Genomic DNA, 21,466 nt, shown 5'->3' with positions numbered 1-21,466 from the left:
ATCCCAGTATGATGTAATATTCAGAGGTAGCCATGTGAGCACTGTTTGCATGCAGTGAAGTCACCAGTGCTGCACAGCTCTGTTAGTTTTAAGTTATTTTTGGTACATATTATTTGGAAAAAACTCATCCAGGACACTGTAGACAAAACACCATTTTTTCCTCATTTTAGACATTTTTTCCTTATTTTACTATTTATTCTAAATGCTATGGCATTGCTGCTGGCATAAGAGGATGGTTGCTGCTTTCATTTCTAATTTTTTGGGGGGCAAGTGTGTCTATAAATTATAAGTATTATAAAATATGGTCTTTCTAAACAGTTTACTTAAATTTTCCAGACTTGTCTTGTTGTTGATGATGGTCTGGTATGACTGAGAATACTCCAAAATGTTTCTACTGTTGAAAATTTCTGAGAATTGTAAAATGTTCTTTTGCTTGCTGTTTAGTACAGGAATAAAACTTCAGTTGGTAGCTGAGTTTGTTTGTTTGTTTGTTTGTTTTTTGTGTGTGTGTACACGTGCATTCGGTGTAACATCCTCAGCGTATGTGAATGATCCACAGAGATAACAAGTGTGATACATACTATAATTTCACATTAGATGTTTTCAGGGTAAAACAATGCACAGGGCATAGTCATTATAGGAAGGAAAATCTGCTCAATCCAATGTCATCTACTTACAGTTCTTTGATGCTGTAGTCTATTGATCATGGTTTGATGTATGAAGATTTTCTTTGTAGGTCACTGAAACCGCTTTAATCCATGTTTATCTCAAAATTGGTTGGAATTTTAGAATCTCTTTCCATAAGAAAGGCAACGATGACATTGTACAGTGTATGTTTTATAACTGGCATCTTTCCTGACTCTAGTTTTTCTCGAGTTCATAGACAGCAGTAAAAGAACTGTGGGGAAAAGCTTATTGATTGCTTTTGTGTTAAAATAAATGATGAAAAGCTATTACCAGCTGGCTGATGAGGTCTGGGGTGTGGATAGTAATACTTTAAAGAAAATTATAGTTTCATTAGTGCTGATGTGGTTTCTGAAGTATGTGTTTAACTAGCTGCATAACTTTGCTATGGAAAATGAAGAGTCATGACTGTCGCTGATCTTACACCTTTATGGTACCAAAACTGAAATTCTGTCACTTGTCACCACTGTCTGTACCATTACCTCCTTTTCTGAAATAACTTGGTTTGGGGAATCCCTTATGATCATTTTGCTTTGGACACTTGAAGTAAGGCCAGATAAACTGGAAAAAAAAGCAGCAATATATATTTATGGCAGGAGCTAAATAGACTGTAAAGAAGGTCCCAATTTGCTGACTATCCTGTAGGTACTAGGCTAGGCTGGTCTAAATATGACAAAGTCAAGAGACTAAAGCTGTTTGTGTTCTGGAGAAATTACCCTAATACTTTTTAGAATGGGATGGGGATGATGGAGAAGGGTGAAAGGGAAAGGGCAACACTATTGTGCCATCCAGCTTCTCTTCTTCAGGAAGCATGAAGTCAGAGTTGAGGTAGAACAGGTTAAAAATGCCTGTACTGTTGCATATTCCGTTCAAGAAATACAAATGGGACTCAGGAAGAGACTAAATAAATTTGCGGTGAATATGCCTGTCAGCAGCTGTAAAACACAGTTGCACAAACACATCTGCTGACTCCTAGACATCTGATGCTGGAAGCCATGGGGACTGAGGGAAAAATCATTGTGTGCTAGCTGCCTTCTGATGTTGGTTACCCAAACATTTGCTACTGGTTCTTTTCAGACATGCAATATTTGACTGAGTGATTTCCTCTTATTATTTTTTTTCTTGCCATCATTTGTAGTTCATATGCCCCTATCTGCTCTGAAAATGTACTGATGTATTCCACTCTGATGTTTTTTGTGAACTTGTCATGCTGTTTTTCATTAACTCAAAGCAAGAATAATTAATACTTTTATACTTAGTATCTGACGCTGCCCAACCTTTTTTTTTTTAACATATTTATATGAAAGCTAAATCACTGTCACTGCATGCTGACCAGCTCCACTTGTGAGTCTTTCTACTGCCTGGATTCCTAACATGGCAGGATAATTTTTAAGCTGAGGATGCAGCCTTTCACTAACTGCTAAATTTAAAGAAAAGTCTGTGTGCTGCTCTTTCTGGTTTGAATTGTGTTTTGCTTTGTCTTTTTTTTTTTTTTTTTTTTTTTTTTGGGGGGGGTGAGGAGGGGGAGAGAATAGGGATGTTTTTTGGCGAATGTGTAATGTATGACCAAAAGCTAAATTAACTGGAAAATGAGAGTCTGTGTCCTTCAGCTGTTTTGCATAGTTGTTAAATGAGCAATAAAATAAAAAAAAATCTATGAAGGTGAAGAACGATGGGTGGCACAATGCTATTAGGGTAGGTTGCAAGCTTTTTCTCCTCTCCCCACTTCCCTTTTCCCCATCCGTCCTTAAAGAAGTGTGTGGGTTTCTGTGGTAGCAACTAGCATGTGGTTCCCACCTGGTGAGGCATGAGGGCTGCTCTGCTGGCCTTGCATCACCAGCCTTTGTTAGCTTGGTCCTCCTGCCTGGCTGCCAGCAGAGCATGGTGGCAACTGGGACTGTCCCCAGGAGAGGTAGTGGGGCCACTGGGGAAGAGGCAGCAGCTGCGGTGCAGGCAGGGGCCTGGAGAATCTGCCTTCTCCAGGGGGAAGGCAAGAGGAGGAGAAAGCAGTGAAGACAATGTAAGGAAAGGGTGAGCTGGGGGGCTTTGCTTGGTGTTTATTTACTGTGTATTAGCATAACAGAAAGGATGGTGCTGTAAATAGTAATTTCCTTGTCCCTAAATTGTAACAGGAAGCTTTTCTCCCAATTTTGTAAAAAAAATAGTATGTAAAAAGAGTGAACTGTTAAGCCATTTCTTAAAACAGGAGAATCAAACCCAGTTGATAAACAAAGCCTTTGTCTACTCAGATTTAAAAACAAAACTTATTTAACAATTGCTGATTTTTGCAAGAAAGGATTACTTGGAAGGATGAACCACAAATTCCTGGATTTTTGGTAAATATGGGAATAGTATAAGTTACAGAAACGTAGCTTTATATGGTTAGTGTAAAACATAGAGTTGCCATAACAAATGCATCCCTTTTGTAAGCGCTAATAGAGTAAATGGAAGTGATGTGGCACTCATGTTCAGTATAATTCTTAGATTTTTGTAGAACTCCAACCATTTAATTATTTGTTTGGAGGGCTTTGTATTGCTTTTATGCTTGGACTAAATTACAGACACCAAGATTCTATCGTAACAAGTACTGTACAAATGTAGGACAAAAAAGCAGACTTTTCCGTTAAGAACTGATATTACAAGTCCTTTGGGCTTTTGTGCAGCCACTGGCTTTCCCTTTGGGGCACATTACAGCTGAGCTGGAGAGGGGGGGAAAAAAAAGATGGAAAAATACTGCTAGTTGTTTTCTAATTGTGGCACAATAACTGCTCATCATACCTGCCTTGGTATTGCTTGTGTTAAACCCAGGTCCTTGCATGTGAACCAGGAGAGCTGGAGGAGGGACTGGTGGAGTAGTTTTTGATGTTAGAACTGGGAGGGAGAGTCCGTTGAATAAACTTGTTTCTGTGTGGGCTGCAGATTCAGGATCTTTCAGAATACTTCTCACCTGGTGAGGCTAGTTACCCATCTCTTTAATGTACTATTGTTATTCTTCGTTATGGCAGTCCAAAATATCCATTTTTAAACTCCCTTCCCACCCAGCTCACTTCTTTGGACTTCTTGTCCCTTCTCTTCCTGGTGGTCACTTGTTTTTGTAGGTTACTTGCTGAATCTAGTTTGTTCCCCATCTTATTTTTCAATGGGGACATGCATGTATTGAGCTGTACCATTTTTTCTTCCTTCCTCACACACCTATGTGGTGAAGCTTAATGGATGAGGCTTAATGAGACCTCCAATAACTAGGTTTGCTTACTGTCCTCTCTCACCCTTTTTCCTTCTGTTGACACTGATGCTTATCTGACCCCACGGGCCATCTCAGCCTGCTAAGTTAACAGACCAATCCCAGAGAAAATGAGTATGTTTCTGGCAGATTAGTGAGCTGAACTGGCTTGCTTCACTGCCAGACAAGGCCCTGTAAGGATAGGAAGAGCAGCATTTTCCGTCATCAGCCACTGGCTTGATGTGACTGTACTCTTGGGCTGCATGCTGATCACCTCGCCTTGCTTCTCTTGAGGTTATTGGGCAATCATGCATGAATTTCACCCTTCGTGTATCCATTCAAGGGCCCTTGTCAACTCTTCACAGCTACTGCACTCGGTCATCATTAACCTTTGCAGTCCTGGGCAGCCCATTGCTGCCCCTGGGTAGGATGTCAGAGCTGAGTTGAGGGGACAGCCTGGCTTGGAGAAGGGTGGGTATGTTCCTGCCTGCTGTGCCGTGCCATGCCGTGGCTTCCACCACACACCCCTTGGAGCTGGTCAGGTTGTAGAAAACACCAGTTCAGTTTGCTAACCTGAAAGAAAATTCTTTGTTTTGCCTGTGGGGATTTTCCTGACGGGTTGCATTGCCTGATTGTGGGCTGGATGTTTTGATAAGGGATAAAATTGCCTATAGCTGCAAAGTGGTTCATGTACTAGAACCACTAAATTGAAATGCAGCTGTATCGTTAACCACATCCTTGTGGGCGTCATCTCCCTTCCTTGGCAGAGAGGGGAAACTGCTGAACATCCTTGTGGTGGTTTTCCTCATGTGCAGCTCCTGGTAGTTGGCAACAGAATAAAAGTCAAGCAGCCACATGGTGATCAAAGGCAGGAAGCCAACACCATGTCCCCCCCTACAGCCAAATGAAACAACAAAGCACAAGTGGCAGGACTGTGTTGGGCTCTTGCACATGGCTTATTTTAGGTTATCCCAAGAATCAAGAATTAAGAGCAGCATGTGCAAAGGCTGAAGGAGAGTGGGTTCTCTGGAGCAAGGGTGTGTGGTGCCTTGCTAGCTAATCCCATTACCCTAAGAACAGCTGGGAGCCAAGCAGTACGATGCAGACTTTTCTAGCAGGACCTTGGAAACTGCTTTGGCTTAGGGACAAAGCATGCCTTCAGTTTTGACTAGGAGCAAGTTACTGTCCTTTTGATGTACTCGGGTGGAAAGGAAAAGGGTGAGAGGTAAGTAACAATGTGAGACAGCTCTATCTACCTTACAGGAACCCCATGAAATGTGCCTGTTTGGTTGATGTGGTTTTAAGTTTCTTTTGGATTAACTGATACGTTTAAAGGTCTATCACAGGAAGAAGAAGAAGGAAAAGAAAAAAGGAGGGGGTGCTTTCAACAGAGCTCACTGATGTGTTGGAATTCAAACTGTTTGTGCCCTGTTCTGTGCTGGAAGGGATCTGAGGCTACTGATCCTTTAGGTGGAAGAAAAATCACTTTTTCTCCATGACTGGCTTGCAGAAACTGCATCCCAAATCCTGATGCAGTATTCTCAACAAAACTTTTCAAACACTCTGTGCCTGAAGTGAGCCTGCAGAGAGAAGGCAGCTGAAGGCAGAGAGGCTGAACGTAGGGCTGTGATTCACTGTCACATGAGCTGATTTGTTCTCGGGGGTGTGTGAAAGTGTGGAATGCTGTCCATGTCGCCCTTTAATACTTGGTTCAACTTTTCAGATTTCCTGAGTGCTCATGATAATGTGACTTCGTTCTCAACAGTAGCTTCATCAAATTAGGAATAGTCAAAAGAGGCAAATGATTTGAGTTCTCTTACCTGCAAGATGGGGAAAATGCTAAGAAAGCTTGTGAAGTTTAGTTTGCAGAGTGCTTGGAGGTGGAAATCAGAGTAAACCTCCTGTATTTATTATAAGTCATTTTAAAAGCTCTAGTACTGGCGTCATGAAGTCATATGATGAGCCAATACTTTTGAATTGAGATAACTCAGTTTTGTGAAGTTAAACTACTCTACTGTGCATGTCTGTGGACTAAAACCATACTGGTTTTAGTTTGAATAGCTATTTTATTCATATTAAATGATAGCAGCTACACAGTGGTATGATTTTAATTACCCACTAATGAGAACACTTTATTTAACTAGCTGTTCTCCATGCCCCTTTTTCTGTGTTTAGAAAAATTTAATAAAATTAAATTTATTATTCAGTTACTTTTTCTTTAAAGTTCAGGGACATGATCTAATGGCCAGTCAGATACAGCTGTGCCTCTTGTCAATGGGATTGCAACTAATATTTGATAATATGACATTTGGTTGTAGGTTGTACTTTGCACTGTTTCTGTTCTTACAGTAAGGAAAGCTGGGTATAAAACTCATGTGAAACCAGGGGAATAGATTAATGAGATGTCCCCATTGTATCTGTTTTAATCTCCCACAAATCCCCTTATCTGCTAGCTAATCAAACAGAGATAAAACAATTAATCTTCTCTTTTATTTTATTTTATTTTTTTTTAAGGGAGGATTTAAACATGTGTTTTGAAGTTAGACTTTGGAGACTTTATACCTGTTTTAATGTTGCTGTTCTGGAAATGAAATTTCACAATGTCCTTCAAGTTTGTGAATTTTTTTTATTATTATTTTTTCACTGAGCAAATCAGGATCTGAGGTTGCTCTCCATGAGCTATTGCAAGCAGTGGAGTCATCTGATGGGTAGAGGGTGGACCAGCCCTAGTCAGAGCTGGGATCTGGTGTGTGCTCTGTGCCTCCTGCTGGCACATCAGGGATGGAGGAGAGCAGAATCTGGGAGCTCAAATGGCCTCCCTCCCACTCGTCTCATGCTGCAGAGTCAGAAATAGCTGGGATATGTGCTTACCCGAAAAGGAAGACTTGGCAGCTTGTTTTAATTTTCCCTGTCATCGCCCCATGCTTTCCCTGGTCTGACCCCTCGTCTTCTCTTCCCTTATGGCAGGCAGTATCTCATATTTCTCTAACTGCTTACCTGAACCCATTGCTTTTTGTACTATTTTGCAGTTTTCTAACCTACTGTGTTGCTTGCATGAAAAAAAATTGAAATTTGAAAATTGAAAACTATTGCTGATCCCATCTGAATTTAAAATCTGCCATCTATGTGCATCATCAGTGTTTTCCCTGGGTTAGGAAGCGTGCATCAGGCTGAAGGAACATGGACCAAGTCTCACTGGCAGGTGGACAAAATAGTCTGGTGTGGAAAATGGTTTGTTTAAAATATGGGATACCCAAGAAACTGCATCTTCTTTGCAAAGCCTTTTCTGGAGAGAGACGGTGTTCTGTTGTAGGCTTGCTTCATCTGGAAGCCCCAAGTTAGGAGGCAGTCTTCAAATTCTGGGAGATGAGCTTCAGAACAGAAATGTAATGTGTTCATTGGAATTCTCAGTCTGGTCTCTTAGTCCAGCCTTTTATAAACTTAATCATTTACACAGTTACTTTTTGTTTTCATGGTGTATTGATGACCTGGGTGAATGAGATTTCTTTAAGGAGACTGGAATTACTGGCTAGGAGTATCAAAGATGGCAAATTGCCATTTTAGCAGTTCAAAAATAACATGCCAAAAACAACACACGAAAGTCTGGGTTAAAGTGCTAAAAATGGATTTTGTTCAGATCCAGGTGCGCTGAACTTGCATCTCCTCAGCTCAAGAAGAAAAATAAAACCAAAGTTTTGAAATAAATAGTTGCTCTTACAGGTTTTGGAAAAAAAAAAAAAAAAAAAAAAAAAAAAACAACAGCAACAACAAAAAGTTTGACATCTGTACTAGAAAGGAAATAATTAACTGCCCTCGTCAAGAGAGCTGTCTCCTCAGTGAAAAAACAGATATTCATAACAACAGATTGTTTTGCAAGTGTATTCCCTGTAACCCTTGGTACTTGTCCTTCAGAGCAGCTCTGCAGCAGCATGCTTGTGCGTAGCCTTGAGTGTGAGGATTAGGAGTGGACCTTGGTGGAAGGGGCTGCAGGGAGATGTGGTTTGGAGCCCTGGCTGAAGATGACCTCAGCTGCAGTGAATGAAGAGCTGGCTGCTGTATCCGGACTCGTATTATCCAAATTGACAGGGCTGGATTTAAATCCTGGTTTCTTTCTCCTGCTGATATAAATGCGTGCCAGCCAGGGACCACATGATCAGAGTGCTCACATGTGAGCAAAAAAAAAAAAAAATGCCACTTTCAGTAACTTCTCTTTTCTGTTGGTCCTTTCACTTTTTGAAAATTTGCATTTCACAATACAGAATTCACTGTAATCGCTTTCTGTTCTGCCCTTGGTCATGATAGCTAGTTTATGCCATTTAAAAATTGATTTTAAATAATTCCAGGGAGTCTTAATCTGTTCCAAATAAGCTAATATTTTCATGACAATTCCTTAGTGTAGACTTCTTTGTCCACTGCTCCAGTATTGTGTGCTGTGTTTATAAACTTATTCCTAGAATGAAGTATGCACATTATACAGGGAAAAAAATAATACTAGAAATGATCATTGTGTAGTATAAAGGGAGAGCGAAGTCCTGACCACAGAAATGCTCTAATTTGTCCTTTAACCTTGATAGTGCTTTATTTTCAAAGAGCAACGCAGTTTGTAGTGACAGAACTTTCATAGCAGCTGGGGCATTAGACAAAACAATTTATGGTCGTCCCTCCTCCTCTTCCTCCTCCCTTCTCCAGCACTGTGTAGTTACATAAGCTGATTTCTTTGTTTTTCCTCTTTAATAGTGAGCAGCAGCCTTCACTTCTTTCTCTAAGCTGACTGGCTTGCATGCTTACGTTTTTCCTCTTGAAACCGGCTGGCCAGGGGAGGAGCGCAGTATAATTGAAAGACCCAGCATGTAAACTGTCGGCATATACTGTACATCTGGCAAGAAGTCCTTTCTGGCAGCTTATAGGTCATGTAAATAGGATATATGTCAGCGTGCCACAGGGTTATTACCACTGTGAAAGCAATTCCTCGTGCAGTGGTACTGGAATATATTTAAAAAAAATAAAAATGTCTTCTGAACCAGGTAAGACTGAACGGGATGCTTCTGTTAAACCTTAATCTCTGCAAAGGTTGGGGGTGTTTTTTGTGTCCAGAGGCACAATGGGTTAAACTTTTTTGGGGGGTGCCTTGAAGCAAGTAAACACATTAAAATCCAGCTGCTGTGTGAGGCAATACAGCTGGAATGTGGTGGTGTCTTTTTGCTCTTATTCTGAGTAAATGAGATTGCAGTTGCTTGAGCTGTTTGCCCAGTAAATCTGCCACACAGGGAGCTGTGTTACTTTTGGCTTGTTCTGCTGCTGCTTTCACCAACTAGAGACTTTCTAAAGCAAATCAGTTTTGTGATATTTATTTCTACTTCTGGCTCATTTTTCAGGTTCATTGAGTTCTGTTCATAGCTGTGAGGTTTCTATAGTGCACTTCTGTAAATCAGCACTGGCTCAAAGCACTCTCTCCTGCATTGTTTTAGGAAATAGGTATATGCTTTCAATGTGCTTAGCTTTTGTTGTGTGATCTTGCAATAATCCATTTAACTTGCACTTCTGATACTTTTAAAGTACAGGATTAGCTTCCAGAATAAAAGAATGTCATCTTGTATTACACCATGCAATGAATGGTCTGGACTTTTTTCATTGAAAATATGTTTCTAACAATTTTTAAGAATACTGTTGAAGTTGCTGCTTTACTTGAGTGCATTTTGCAGTTCTGACAGAAGTTCAGCTTAGGGTAAGTTGAATTAAAATGGGTTATATTTAGCCCTAACTTCTGAATATTTTTAATTCAGTTCTGCACAGAGATATAGGTAGAATAGATCTGTGGAAGGTCTGGGTTCAGCGTGCTGGTTTTCCTCTGGAAAGCCCTCTGAAGGTGCATAGAGGGAAGGGAATGATTGCATGGATGAGCTTGAGAGAGTTGCTAGAGAAGCTTCGAGTAGATGTCATTAATGTCTCAGATTCCTGACCTCAGTGTTTGTGGGCATCTGATTTTCTGTAGGTGCAAAGAATGCTTGTTTTAAAATCTTTATATTGGCTCCTTATCTGTCTTATTATCAGGTTTGAAGTTGCCCTTCTCCCTTTAGATTTTGGTAATCACCCAACACCACTTTGTGTCATCATTCCGTATACTGAGAAAAATCTACATGGGATAGTAGGAAACTTTTTTTTTTTTTTTCCCCCATCAGTCTTGCTCTTTTCTTGCTGTTTTCTAGGATCTGTAATGCTTGCTGTTTTCCTATAAACATAACACAAACCCCCATAGATTTCCAGGAAGCTCAGTGTGGTGCCGTAAATACTATTTTTGGTATTACAAGTAATCTTCGCTTTTGGCCTTTGGCATGTTTTTGGCTATTTTAGTTTGGCTTACAGTATACTTACGTATAACAGGGGTCATCTGAATATAGAATACACTGGTGAAGCTGTGATCTCTGATTCTGAGAGATCGGATATCGGAAGTGCAAATGCATTTATATGTGCCTTAGGGTGACATAAAGAATACTGTCATACTGTTGTGGTGTTTTTCAGGCAGTGTCTCTTTGCTCAGGCTCCAGTTAGAAGTTGTATGAAAGCAGTAGTGGACTGTCTTGCAAGTACCTGGCTTGAAGGGTGAGCAGAGCAAAGAGCAGCCTATGGAAGAGCATGTAGGGATCACGTAGCATGACCTTCCCAGGCTGGTATCAGGAGACCCATGTGCATAGACGGTATGCATAAAAATGGTGACACCAAGTTGTTCCAGTCAGTGCAGGTTTGAAATGGAGAGGGCAAATATCCCTTGAAGTTCCTAAATAGCACCTAAAAGACACATGGAGCTACTGCTTCTGCTGTCACTTGCTGGGGCACTGGGACTTGAAGGGACAGTGCCTCTTTAGGGATGTAAATTCTCAACTCAGTTTAGTCACTGCAACTGCAGTGTTAAACATGCAATTGAGGGAGAGCATCCAGTTGCCTGACAAAAGCAACTCTTCCAAGTATTGAACAATATAACAAGTATAGGAAATGTGTACAGTGCATCTTTTCTGGAGCTTTGACGTTTTTTAAGAGAAGAACTTCACAGCTTTATTCTTATTATTACTATTCACTACAGGGTGAAAACATCACTGAAAACCTCATTTGAAGCAATTTAGTTTTGAAAGGTTCTATGACATTGTGACCCACAGAAGTCACCAGAGAACTGGGTGTTCTTCATTAGCTCCATCACTACGCTTTGCACTGTGGCTGCAGGCCCCAGAGTCTTCTGGTCTTTTCAGTGCTAGGTGCTATATAAACAGTGAAAGGGGCTTGAGTCTTTTCTAAAAATAGAAACTAGTCATGGCACACTCATTTTCCCCATGTTTCCCCCCTGCCCCAGGTTTACGATTGCTATGATACGAAAGGATTAAGTTCCTTGAAGGATGTGGAAACTCAGAGTCTGTGTTTCCTTGCAGTATGACAGACAGTCATCGACAGGAAGAGGAGTTAGTAGTTATCAAACACAATCTTTGCTTTATATTGTTGTGAAATATTTAACACACTGTGACTGCTCTCGCTTGTAAAGATGCCCATGCAAGAATGACCTGTCGCTTGCAGGGAAGGAGAAAAATGAAAAAATAAAGGAGGGAAGCAACAACTGGGTGGGGTCATATAAGGTGGAGAGGGATTGGAGTATTGCCAAACTTCAGGTTATAAAATAAATGAAATGTTTAGGCTTAAACAAACGTGGGTTGTTTTTTTTTGTTTGTGTGTGTGTTTTTTTTTTGTTTTTTTTTTTGTGTGTGTTTGGTTTGTTTTGATTAATGTCATAGATTTTTGTTTGCTCTCTGTTTTGGAAGACTTTCATCCCCAACATACAAGCTGTCAGCTTTTTTTTTTTTTTTGGTTAATGAATAATTTGATACTCTTCTGATGCCAAAAAGTGAGGCTTTAAGGAAAACAGTGAATGCTGCACAGGAGTCCTCAGGGTTGTGCTGCAGCTGGATGAGCAGTACACATGACCGAATGGGTGGGTGCTGCCAGGGAGCTGCCCAGGCTCTCACTGGGCCTTTCCCAGGCTTTAGGTCTCATCCCCAAGCCATTTCAGCTTGCTCACATAGCAGAAAACTAGTGTGATACAAGCAGCATATTGTTTTCTTGTGGGGTTACGTTGGCCTGGCAATAAATACAAAAAGTATTAGTGTTGGTAAGAAGTAAGTGATGGGAACTCAAAGGATGGTGAGGAAAGGAAGGGGATAAAACTAACCCTTCTCTGTGGGGGTTGTCTTAGTCTCTGTAGTTTTATTTTTGGTTTTGAGCAGCTTTTTTTAGTCTCTCCTGAGGCCATAAGCATTTTCATTTTCAGAATGTTTGCAAAGTGAAAGGTTGCACATCCTTCAAGTATGCTGGATAAAACTCAAGTTGTTTTAAAATCATTTCTCTTTAGGAAGTGTTGGTGGGTTTAATGTATTTTTACTTTATATGACTTTTTAAAAGCATTTTCTATCCATTTGCTCATTTGAAGATAGGGAAGTTATTTAAACAATCATATGACTATTAAGCTTTTTGGGACAGAATGGTAAATATTCATCTGAGTCTGCAAGAAAAAACATTTTAATTCTCTGAATTAAGTTTTAAGACATGACATTTCAAATTCATCATCTAGTAGTTATTTTTTAAAATATGTTTTAAATGGGATTCTGGAAAAGAGAGGAGAGAGAAATAAACATTACAATTGTTCTCAGTTTGTATCTCTTGGCCAGTTCATAGCATAAAACGTAAAGCTGTTGCAACCTGTTTTGATGTTCAAGAGGTGATTACGCTGATGGCAGGTCTGTTGAGCTGAAGCGAGCTCTGTGAACAGCAGCACAAACAGTAGTAATTTTTGGCAATGTAAGGCTAAAGCTTTATTCCCCATTTGGATTCCAGGCAACATGTACTTGACTTCCTTCCGTAAGGATGATTAGAAACTGATGAGTTAGCATGAAATAGTGATCTCTCTATCGCTCTTTATAGGCAAGGCGCCACATAAAAACTGGCATAATTATGGTAGGCTTTGAGGAGACAGAAAAAGGAAGGTCCCTCTTAAAGGAAGGCCCTAAATGTACTTAAAGCAAGCTTTTTCTGGCTATTCTTATTTTTTTTTTTTTCTTCCCCCAACCAGGTCAAAAGCAGGAAGCACTTGAATTCTTGTGAAATGTCCAGCTTTGGGTTCTTTATATTTCTGTTTCAGTGCAATGAGCCATTCCCAGGGAGCTGCTTGTTTTTCTGTGTCTCATAGATGATGGTCGTTAATTACTTGGCAGGGAGATGGGAGTGCTTGGGGAGCCTGACAGCGGGCTGTGCGCCGCTGACTTTGGGGAGGAAAAGTGTTCTCTGCTGAGCAGCTGGAGCACCACACAGCTGTGCTGCTGCTAAGTGTTTAAGGGACTCACAGCCACATGTTTATCACCCGCTTTATCACTGTTCTTTATTGCACCCATAATTTTAAATATACTTTTAATCTTTCAAATAATAAAAAGTAGTGCCTGGTATGCTGTTGTGATGCTATTGTGCAGTTAACACGCTGCAGCCTTTTCTTTAATTAGAGCATATTATTTTAAGTCTCGATTAATATAAGTTTAGAGAATAGGGTTTTGACACAAACACACACATTTCAATACTGTTTTCTCCAACAGTAACCCTTAAGAAGAGATTGAATGGAATTAACATCATCTAGTGGCTACTTGCCTCTAAAAGGGGTGCCTTGTCTTTCTTTCCCCTGTCAATATATTTGCATCTTTGCCCAAGCCCCAGTGCATCTGAGGTGACTGAAGGTGTGAATCTGGAAGAGAGTTAGTTGCCTTTTTTTTTTTAATTTTTGGCAGGGTTACATTTCTGAGAGCTTAACTTTCCCGGCCTGCATCCTGTGGCTAGATGCATGCCAGCACTGATGCAAAGTGGTGAGAGCAAGCAGCCAGGAGGAGGGAGGGGAGCGGGTGGAACAACTCGTGTCAGTGCCGGCTGGCTCCTGGATGGTTTTGGGTTGCCAGATCTGGCCTGACACACTGCCTCAGCAGCTGGCAGTGGGAAGCAGTTCCTGTCTATCAGTGATAATTTTATTGGCTTGTATTGCATAATTGACTTCTGTTTGGACCTTTAGCTATTATGCGTTTCAGATATAATACATATACATTCATACCTTTAAACTACTTAAATGCTGTCAGATGTATTTTTATATCAATGTGTTCAGATCAGCTGAAAGAATAGATGTCAGTTATAATTTGAACCTGCTGTTATTAGATTTTTTTTCCCCTTGTGGGTCTGTGGTATTTCTTTTTTTTATTATTTATTTATTTCTAAGCATCCTATTTCTAAAAATATTTTCCTAGCAATTCATCTTTTATCAACAGAAGTAGCTGAATGTATGTCTTACAGCATATGTGTGTTTTCTAAAATAGCTCTGAGTTGAGATGAGATGAATCTGAAAGAACTGCATAGGTAACTGGGCAGAGAAGAAGAGGAAAATGTCAATGATTGACTTGATAGGGAGGTCTTCTTAAGCAGTGTATAGTGAGCAAAATGGTGAAATTTTCATTTCAGTCTTATCTTTTTTTTTTTTTTTTTTTTTTTTTTTGAAAATCTAAGTATTTGTCAAAACTAACCTTGTTTTATAATAGCTTATAATGTATAGAAGTGGAGTACTTTTTTCATTCTTTGAATTAGTATTATAATTGCATAAGTATATTTTAATATGACATCTTGAATAATTTCAATAGTTTGTACAAAATAGAAGTATCTGCATGTTTTCCTAACATGACTCCAGTACTGGAGGTGCTCTCCTTAATATGAAATGTTAGGCTGCTGCTTAGTTATGCCATCCTGCTGGTTATCTTATGTATGGTAACTGGAAGAAATTAAATCATCTTAAGACTCAACAAATCAAGCAAAAGAGCTTGATTTGAGAGCAAAATTGATCTAGGGCTCAATGCCACAGCCCTTGTTCAGACAAGTGATTGTTCTGTGATCAGTGGGTCTGCTTATTCAAATAGGGTGTTCTCATTAAGTAGGAGGTCAGGATATTTCAAAAATGATGAGTGCTGCCAGTGTAAAATATGCTGATATCAACCTAAAATTCATTTAAAAAAAAAAAAGTTACTGTTTTGTAGAATGGCTGGGAAGCCATTCCTCACCTCACAGCTCTACAAGGAAAACTGAAAGGAAAAAATACTTCAGGAAAACTTGGCAGAAGTGCTTCATGCTAATCTTTTCTCATGGTAGGGTTCACCACAATGGCTATTAATGCAGTAGGGACTCGAGAAAGACACAAACCTTACTCAAGCCCTTCCTTCATCAAATGCATGTGAAACTGTAAAAAGCTCACAAGGACAGGGAACAAATGGCCCTCAGGTACAATGCTCACCAATCTTACCACGATTGCCACAGGGAAGAGATTGAAGCATGTAGTCAGTACTCCCCTGGGACTGTGAAATATAGCTGCATGAGAAGCACTTCTTGAGCTGAAAGTTGCTATCATGTATTACGGAACTAGCAAAAGACTGTGCTGACAAGGAGGGAGAAATTACCTGAAATTACCTGGTGTAGAAATGAGACAGTAATAGCAGAAAGCTGAATGTGGTGGTTTCAGGGATCAACTTACTCTGTGTTATCCTGAAGCAATGAACCTGCTGCTACTTTCTATACACTCTATTATTATTTATTTATTTATTTATTTTTGTGTAACGTCATCATTTTTAAATACATAAAGGTTATGGTTTATCATTTATAGGGTTAGAAACCTTGTTAGCCTTTAAGTCTTGGAGATAGTCTTCATGAAAAGAAGGAAATCAGGCCCAAATCACTTAACAATATTGATACTATTTTATTAAAAACAAACTATGAAAAGTCTCTACAGGTAAAAAGAACACAGCTGCATATTTTCTGTTTAGATTTTGGGCTTGATAATACATGTTCAAACACCAATGTGAAAATGAGTTTGAGGGACTGTTTTGTAATACAGAAACCTAAGTATTCATGCGAAAAAGTAGTTCTTGATTCCTGTAAACAGAACTTGTTTTGCTTACAGCTTTCCCTTCGATCATATATTTTCTTCTGGAGATGTGACTTGAAAGTTGCTTGTCTCTGTTCATATGAGAAATCTCCAATAATCATTAAACAGTTGATTAACAACAGCCATCACTAAAGCCATTGTCCCAGTTTATAGGAGTACAGGTGACTTCTAAGCATTTTAGTCTGTGTTTTTGGCTGAGGACTTCAGTTATGAGCTACTACTCTCAAGCCACAAACTGCACGTTGGCAGCACATTCTGAATTAGTGGTTTCCACTCAAGGGAAACACAGGCGTGCTTCAGCCAGAGCCAGGCAGTCCTGCCTGCTCCCTCCATGCCCCTTCTCCCATTCAGAGGAGGGGGTAGCAGTGGCAGGTTTCTGGAGGCCCTGCCATCTGGAGCAGTTGCTCTGTCAGTAGCAAGGCCCTCCATCTTATGATGGAGGAAGATGTAAGAGTAGAAAACCACAGCAGCAATGGCCAGCAGTGGGGTTGTCGCATTATCTCACAGACTTGCAGCTTCCGCAACCCTCCACCCCTGTGGCCATCACTAAACCTCAGCTTCAGCTGAGGTCCTCCACCCCTAAGGTGCCTGAGCATCAGTTTCACCACTGGCATCCTCCAAAAACTGACTGATTAGAGAGCACTTGGCACTGCAAGTCTGTAGACAGTAGGAAAGTTGTGGTCCAGCAGGGGGAAGGTGTAAAAGATGGTGACTGCAGTGAGCCTTGTTCTCAGAAGGCTCAAACTGTGGGTTTTTAATGCAGTTTTTAAAAGCTGTTTGCTGTTCCTTTTTCTGTTTTAGTTTACGTGACTAGTTAGCATTATACTATAGTATATGCCACTTGGACTTCTATCAAATTAATTTTGATTTTAAAGACTCCACATACTGAGGGTGTTTTTTTGACTTGCTTTGCATTCCCTTTCCTCACATTTCATTTCCATATTCCTGACTCCAGAATGTGCCCTTTCTGATGAGGCATGTATTGTGTTCCCTGTTGTAATCTCTAATTGTTGAATGGAGAAATTGTAATGTTTTCTAAGGAAGTTGGTTTTTGGGCTCAGTCCTGGAAAGAGCTATTTGAAGTCTTGTACAGTGTTTTTTTATTTTACTGGAGCAGTGCCAGCACTGTAAGTTTTGTTATTGTACTAATCCAAAATCTAGACAAATGTTGAAAGATAATCACATTAATTGCTGACTTACTCCTTTCACTAAGACCACAGCAGATGCACAGGCCTGCTTACTCGGAAATTACTTTTAGATCAGATCTCAAAGAACAGAGATCACAGCCAGGAAGGAAAGCAGAGTTAAGACACACTGAGTATGCCTGCTATAGCCAGTGTTGGCACAACATACGTAGTGAATGTGAAATTCACCATTGAGCCTTTTACTTTGTGTTATATAGAGCATCCTGAGACTGAGATCAGAAGGTTATCAATGTTATATCTTGTTGGTATTTCGGTGCTTCTTTTTGAAGCTTAGGCTTTAAAATCTTAAAGCAGGTAAGCTGTTTGAATGTAGTGGCTTCAAAGCTGGTAGCTTGGCAAATTTGTGCTCTTTAGCTGCAGCTACTGTAAGGCACTATTTCAGGCACAAAAATAAAAATTACTGTGAGAAAGACACATGGTTTCTCCCAGCCAGAACAACCATAAAGCTCAAGAAAACATGGGAAAGGTGACAGTGACTACTTGCATCTCATGAATACCCACAAAACAGACCAGTGTAGTAATGTGACATCTCAGACCAAGCAGATATGGGTACATATCTGCAGATATGGGTATGTATCTGCTTTGAACTGGGTTTTCTCAAAAACTCTCTGTATAACCCAGAGCTTCTTAGAGGTGAAATTATTTCAAAAGAATTATTATTCATAATGAAATAATTTCTTATTAGAAAATTGTGTGTCTCACATGGTTGAACTTGCTGAAGTTTGTTTCAGTTCTATATTCCTGCTGTTTGTTTTCAGTGGCTCACCTGTGTAGTGTGCATACTGTAATTTGGAAACCTCTGTTCTGCATTATTATGCAAACTAGCTTACCTTTTAAGATTCTGAATGTTTTCTGGTTCCCAGGAAGTATTGTGTAGCATGTATTTGGCACACAAATTTTAAGTTCGGTTATGTTTCACCTGTTTAATTTTACCATCAAATGTTGTGATTATATTCACCATGTTTATTGAACAAAAGGAGTGGTATTAATACGCTTTTTGTTTTCTACCTTATTTGCTTGCAGATTGGTTTACTCCTTGCAATAAATGCTATGAAAGGGGAAGACAGCATTTGGTAATCCTAGGCATGTTTCCATGCAATAACATGAGAAATAATAGCCTTGTATGCATCACATCTCTGTTATTCCCCAAAAGTGGTCTACCTTCTTCTGCTGAACCTAGAATATTTTTGCTTGTGTCTGGAGAATAGCTTTGCAAGGAAAAAAAACAACAAAACACTGCATTTTTGGATTTTGCTAGCAAGTGTATCTGAACTAATACTATACTAGAATTTGATCCGTGCCTTAAGTTTTTCCAAGATTCCACTCTTCAAAGGTGATTCTAAACCTTCTGATATTTGCCTTTTATTTATTTTTTGGCCAGCACCATATTGCAGAAAGAAAACTAATTTCTTCAGCTACACAGCCCTCCTGACTTCAGCAAGTTATTTTTTTCTTTTTAGAGCACTGCATTATCAACTGCTTGCAGTATTTCAGCAGTGGCTCACCACAATAAACGCTGCCTGACGTTTAACCTTTAGAGCTCATCTGCACAGAACAGAGTATCAGTGTGAAATTTTTGTACTATTCTGAAGTTGCAAAGCATTCACAAGTCTGTCATCGCTATGATAGAGAGGGGACAGTGTATCAAAACATAAATACATAATTAACTTCAGAGGATAGCATTTAACAGAATTTGGAAGAAGGTACATTTTTTGTTTGTTCTCATTAGAGACACTTGGACCTCCAGGCTTCCTATTCACCTCCTCCATACTCCAGATTTTCAGAGAGCTTTGGCTTATTGCAGGCTGTTATTCTTAAAACATGTTTAGGTATGTAATTAGCAGTATATGCCTCAAAGTATTCTATCGGTTCCTCACAAACAAGGCAAGCCTGTGAATAGTAGGCACTGAGTTACTAAAAACTTAATTTTGAGAGCAGGTTTGGACACAGCTGTGGGCAAAATCCATGACCTGATTTACTAGATTTCCTGCTCAGGCCTCAACAAATCTGTTATTGTAACTGCTTGTGCAAGAGTCCTTTGGCTGCTTTCTTCTTTGTACTTAGGAAACAGCTCGTTCTTGCCCTGGCCCTGCTATGGCTCCTGTAGCATTTAGTGAAGTAAGTGGATGTTTGAATGAATCTTTTTAGTGTCAGAACTACTTAATATTGTTTTCAGTTTACCAGGAGATTGTATGCCTAGATTTCTGTTGATAAACTAATGCTTTAGTTAAAGGCTTTGGTAGGGAGAATATTAGCTGAACCTCCATGTGCGTCTGAGGCAAATAGGAAGGGAGAAGCTTTGCATTGAAGTTATGTGAAAATATCTAGCAATATTAAATCAAAATCACAATCATTATGGCAGGTATTCTTGGGACTTAATGCATCGTGTATATCTATATCTATATATATTTGTGTAGTTTTCAGAGAAATAAAACTGTTTTTGAGACTTAAATTTTGCCTCCTGCCAGTCCCGAGATAGTAACCCTTGCCCCGTAGGCTTTGGTTACATCTGGAAATGTTGCATTTTGTACAATCAGAATGTACAATCAAGAGAAAATCACAATGGCAGTAAAAATTAGAGGGTACTGGAGCAATACGGATGCAGGGATAAAAGTGGGTATCATAGAAAATTTGATGGTGTTGAGATTATTTTCCTCAAGCTCATGGAACTCCTGATGGAAGACCAATGCAATACTAAAACATTACTTTAACCTTTTGTAAATACACAAGCCTTTTTTTCATGTTATTGGCATTTCAAGCTGGTTGACTGTCTAAAATGCTCATGGCTCCAAGTTATTTTTAATTAAAATACTCTGAAAAATTAGATAATGCATCTCCTAGCTTCAAACATCTTCTAATTTTCTTGCAGATGATAAGCAAAACAACTTAGCACTTATCAAACTTAAAATGTTTGTTTTTCTTTTCTGTTAGTTATTTCTCTTCTTTCTCATTTACATTCTTGCCTGCCTCCATTTTAATTTTCTCTGCTCTTCAATGTATTTAATCATCCCCAATTATAACAGGCTGTGTTAGTCCTGTACTAGCGAATACAGTAACTGGCAAGTAGTATTTTGCTCATTGCATGTCTGAGTTCAGTTAAAATCTCTCTGTTATTATAATATATAAAATTGCAGAAATACACAGGTGTTTCTTAAATCAGATTAAAAACAATCACAATGGGGATCTGTTTCAGCCCAGTAGAAACTGCAGGTTTTTGCAGCATGCCTGCCTTTTTGTATATAATAAAAAATAAATAAATAAATAAGCTGTACTTACAGAGGAACGATTTAATTTCTAAAAGGTAGATTGGTTGCTTAAATGGGCAGAATTGAGCAGAATTGCTTGTGGAGCAAACGTTTGGTATTTTTGAACGTGCTGAAAATAACGTGTTTGGGGTTTTTCTTAAAATATACTTGCAAGCCTTTGTTATTAGATAGAAATACAGGAATATTCACTACAGATTTTTGTCACATTTATTTATTTACTACCTACATCACCTGGAAGGTAGTATCTTTCACTGGCAAGAAACTAGGGCTTAGATTTCCTGGGATGTTAAAGTGTGCTTTTCCTCCAGAGAATGTGACTACACAGTTCTGTATAGAAGTACGGTGTGGCTAAAATTTCATTTACCTTTGTAAATGAATGTACTTTGTTCATCCTGATGCAGCTATATTACTCTTCAAAACATGTGGCTTGGGGATGTGGAATGATTAACAGAATTACTTGTTTGAAATACGTCTTGAATATCTGTAGCGTATCAATCTGCAGCAAATAAGTCTTCCAGACAGAATGAATCATTCATATAATGGCTTGTGCAACAATAATGAATTTGAAGATGTTCTTCTTCCCTGCACTCGCCAAGTGTTGAATCATTAGGAGTGTTAAACCAGAGTATATTTTAGGTCAGAATGCTTCTTGGAGTTTTGTATTTTATCAGCGGTTGCAGAAGATCTCGCTGCAAAGAAGCAACCTCTTCTGTTGCTTGTATTACAGTGGAGGAGCTTTGCAAAATGGCTTTTGTGCATTGAATGCAATGAGCATGTGCTAGTAGGGTGGGTGGGTGGGGGGATGCTGACAACAAAACTGATTTTTAAAGCAGACCAATGTTTTTGCATTAAAAGTTTGTTTTCAGATGTTCCTGGTTTTGTGAGACTTTGTGCTAAAGCTGTGTGTGTGTGTGTTAACAAGGCAGAATCCAAGCCTGAATAGTTACTTTGAGGAACTAGGGTTGCATTTAAATGATAGACTTAGACTGAAGTAAGGACTGCTGCAACAGGGAGCTGGCTTGCCCCCTGCCAGCCATGTTCCTGCCTCTTCCCTTGTGCCAGCAGTGGTGCTGGAGTGGCCATGGGTTCAGTGAACCCA

At 39.5% G+C, this 21,466-nt stretch overlaps 1 protein-coding gene across 2 annotated transcripts in view; it reads left to right on the top strand.

The window, feature by feature from the left end:
- Positions 1-21,466, top strand: part of FGD4 (FYVE, RhoGEF and PH domain containing 4) — a 94,685-nt gene that overhangs the window by 28,290 nt on the left and 44,929 nt on the right. Inside the window, exon 1 of one of the 2 annotated variants that reach the window (XM_032205395.1) lies at positions 8,757-8,928. The exons of the other annotated variant lie outside the window; for it this stretch is intronic. Within the exon in view, the coding sequence (XP_032061286.1) occupies positions 8,913-8,928 (16 nt within the window). The 5' untranslated portion in view covers positions 8,757-8,912. Of the gene's footprint in view, positions 1-8,756; positions 8,929-21,466 lie in introns of those variants that run through there. 2 annotated transcript variants of the gene reach the window in all.

The sequence above is a fragment of the Aythya fuligula genome, chromosome 1 (genome assembly GCF_009819795.1).
Source record: "Aythya fuligula isolate bAytFul2 chromosome 1, bAytFul2.pri, whole genome shotgun sequence".
In the NCBI taxonomy this organism is placed as follows: Eukaryota; Metazoa; Chordata; class Aves; order Anseriformes; family Anatidae; genus Aythya; species Aythya fuligula.
The sequence above is the reverse complement of the archived record's forward strand: the minus strand, read 5'-3'. Positions and strand labels throughout refer to the sequence as shown.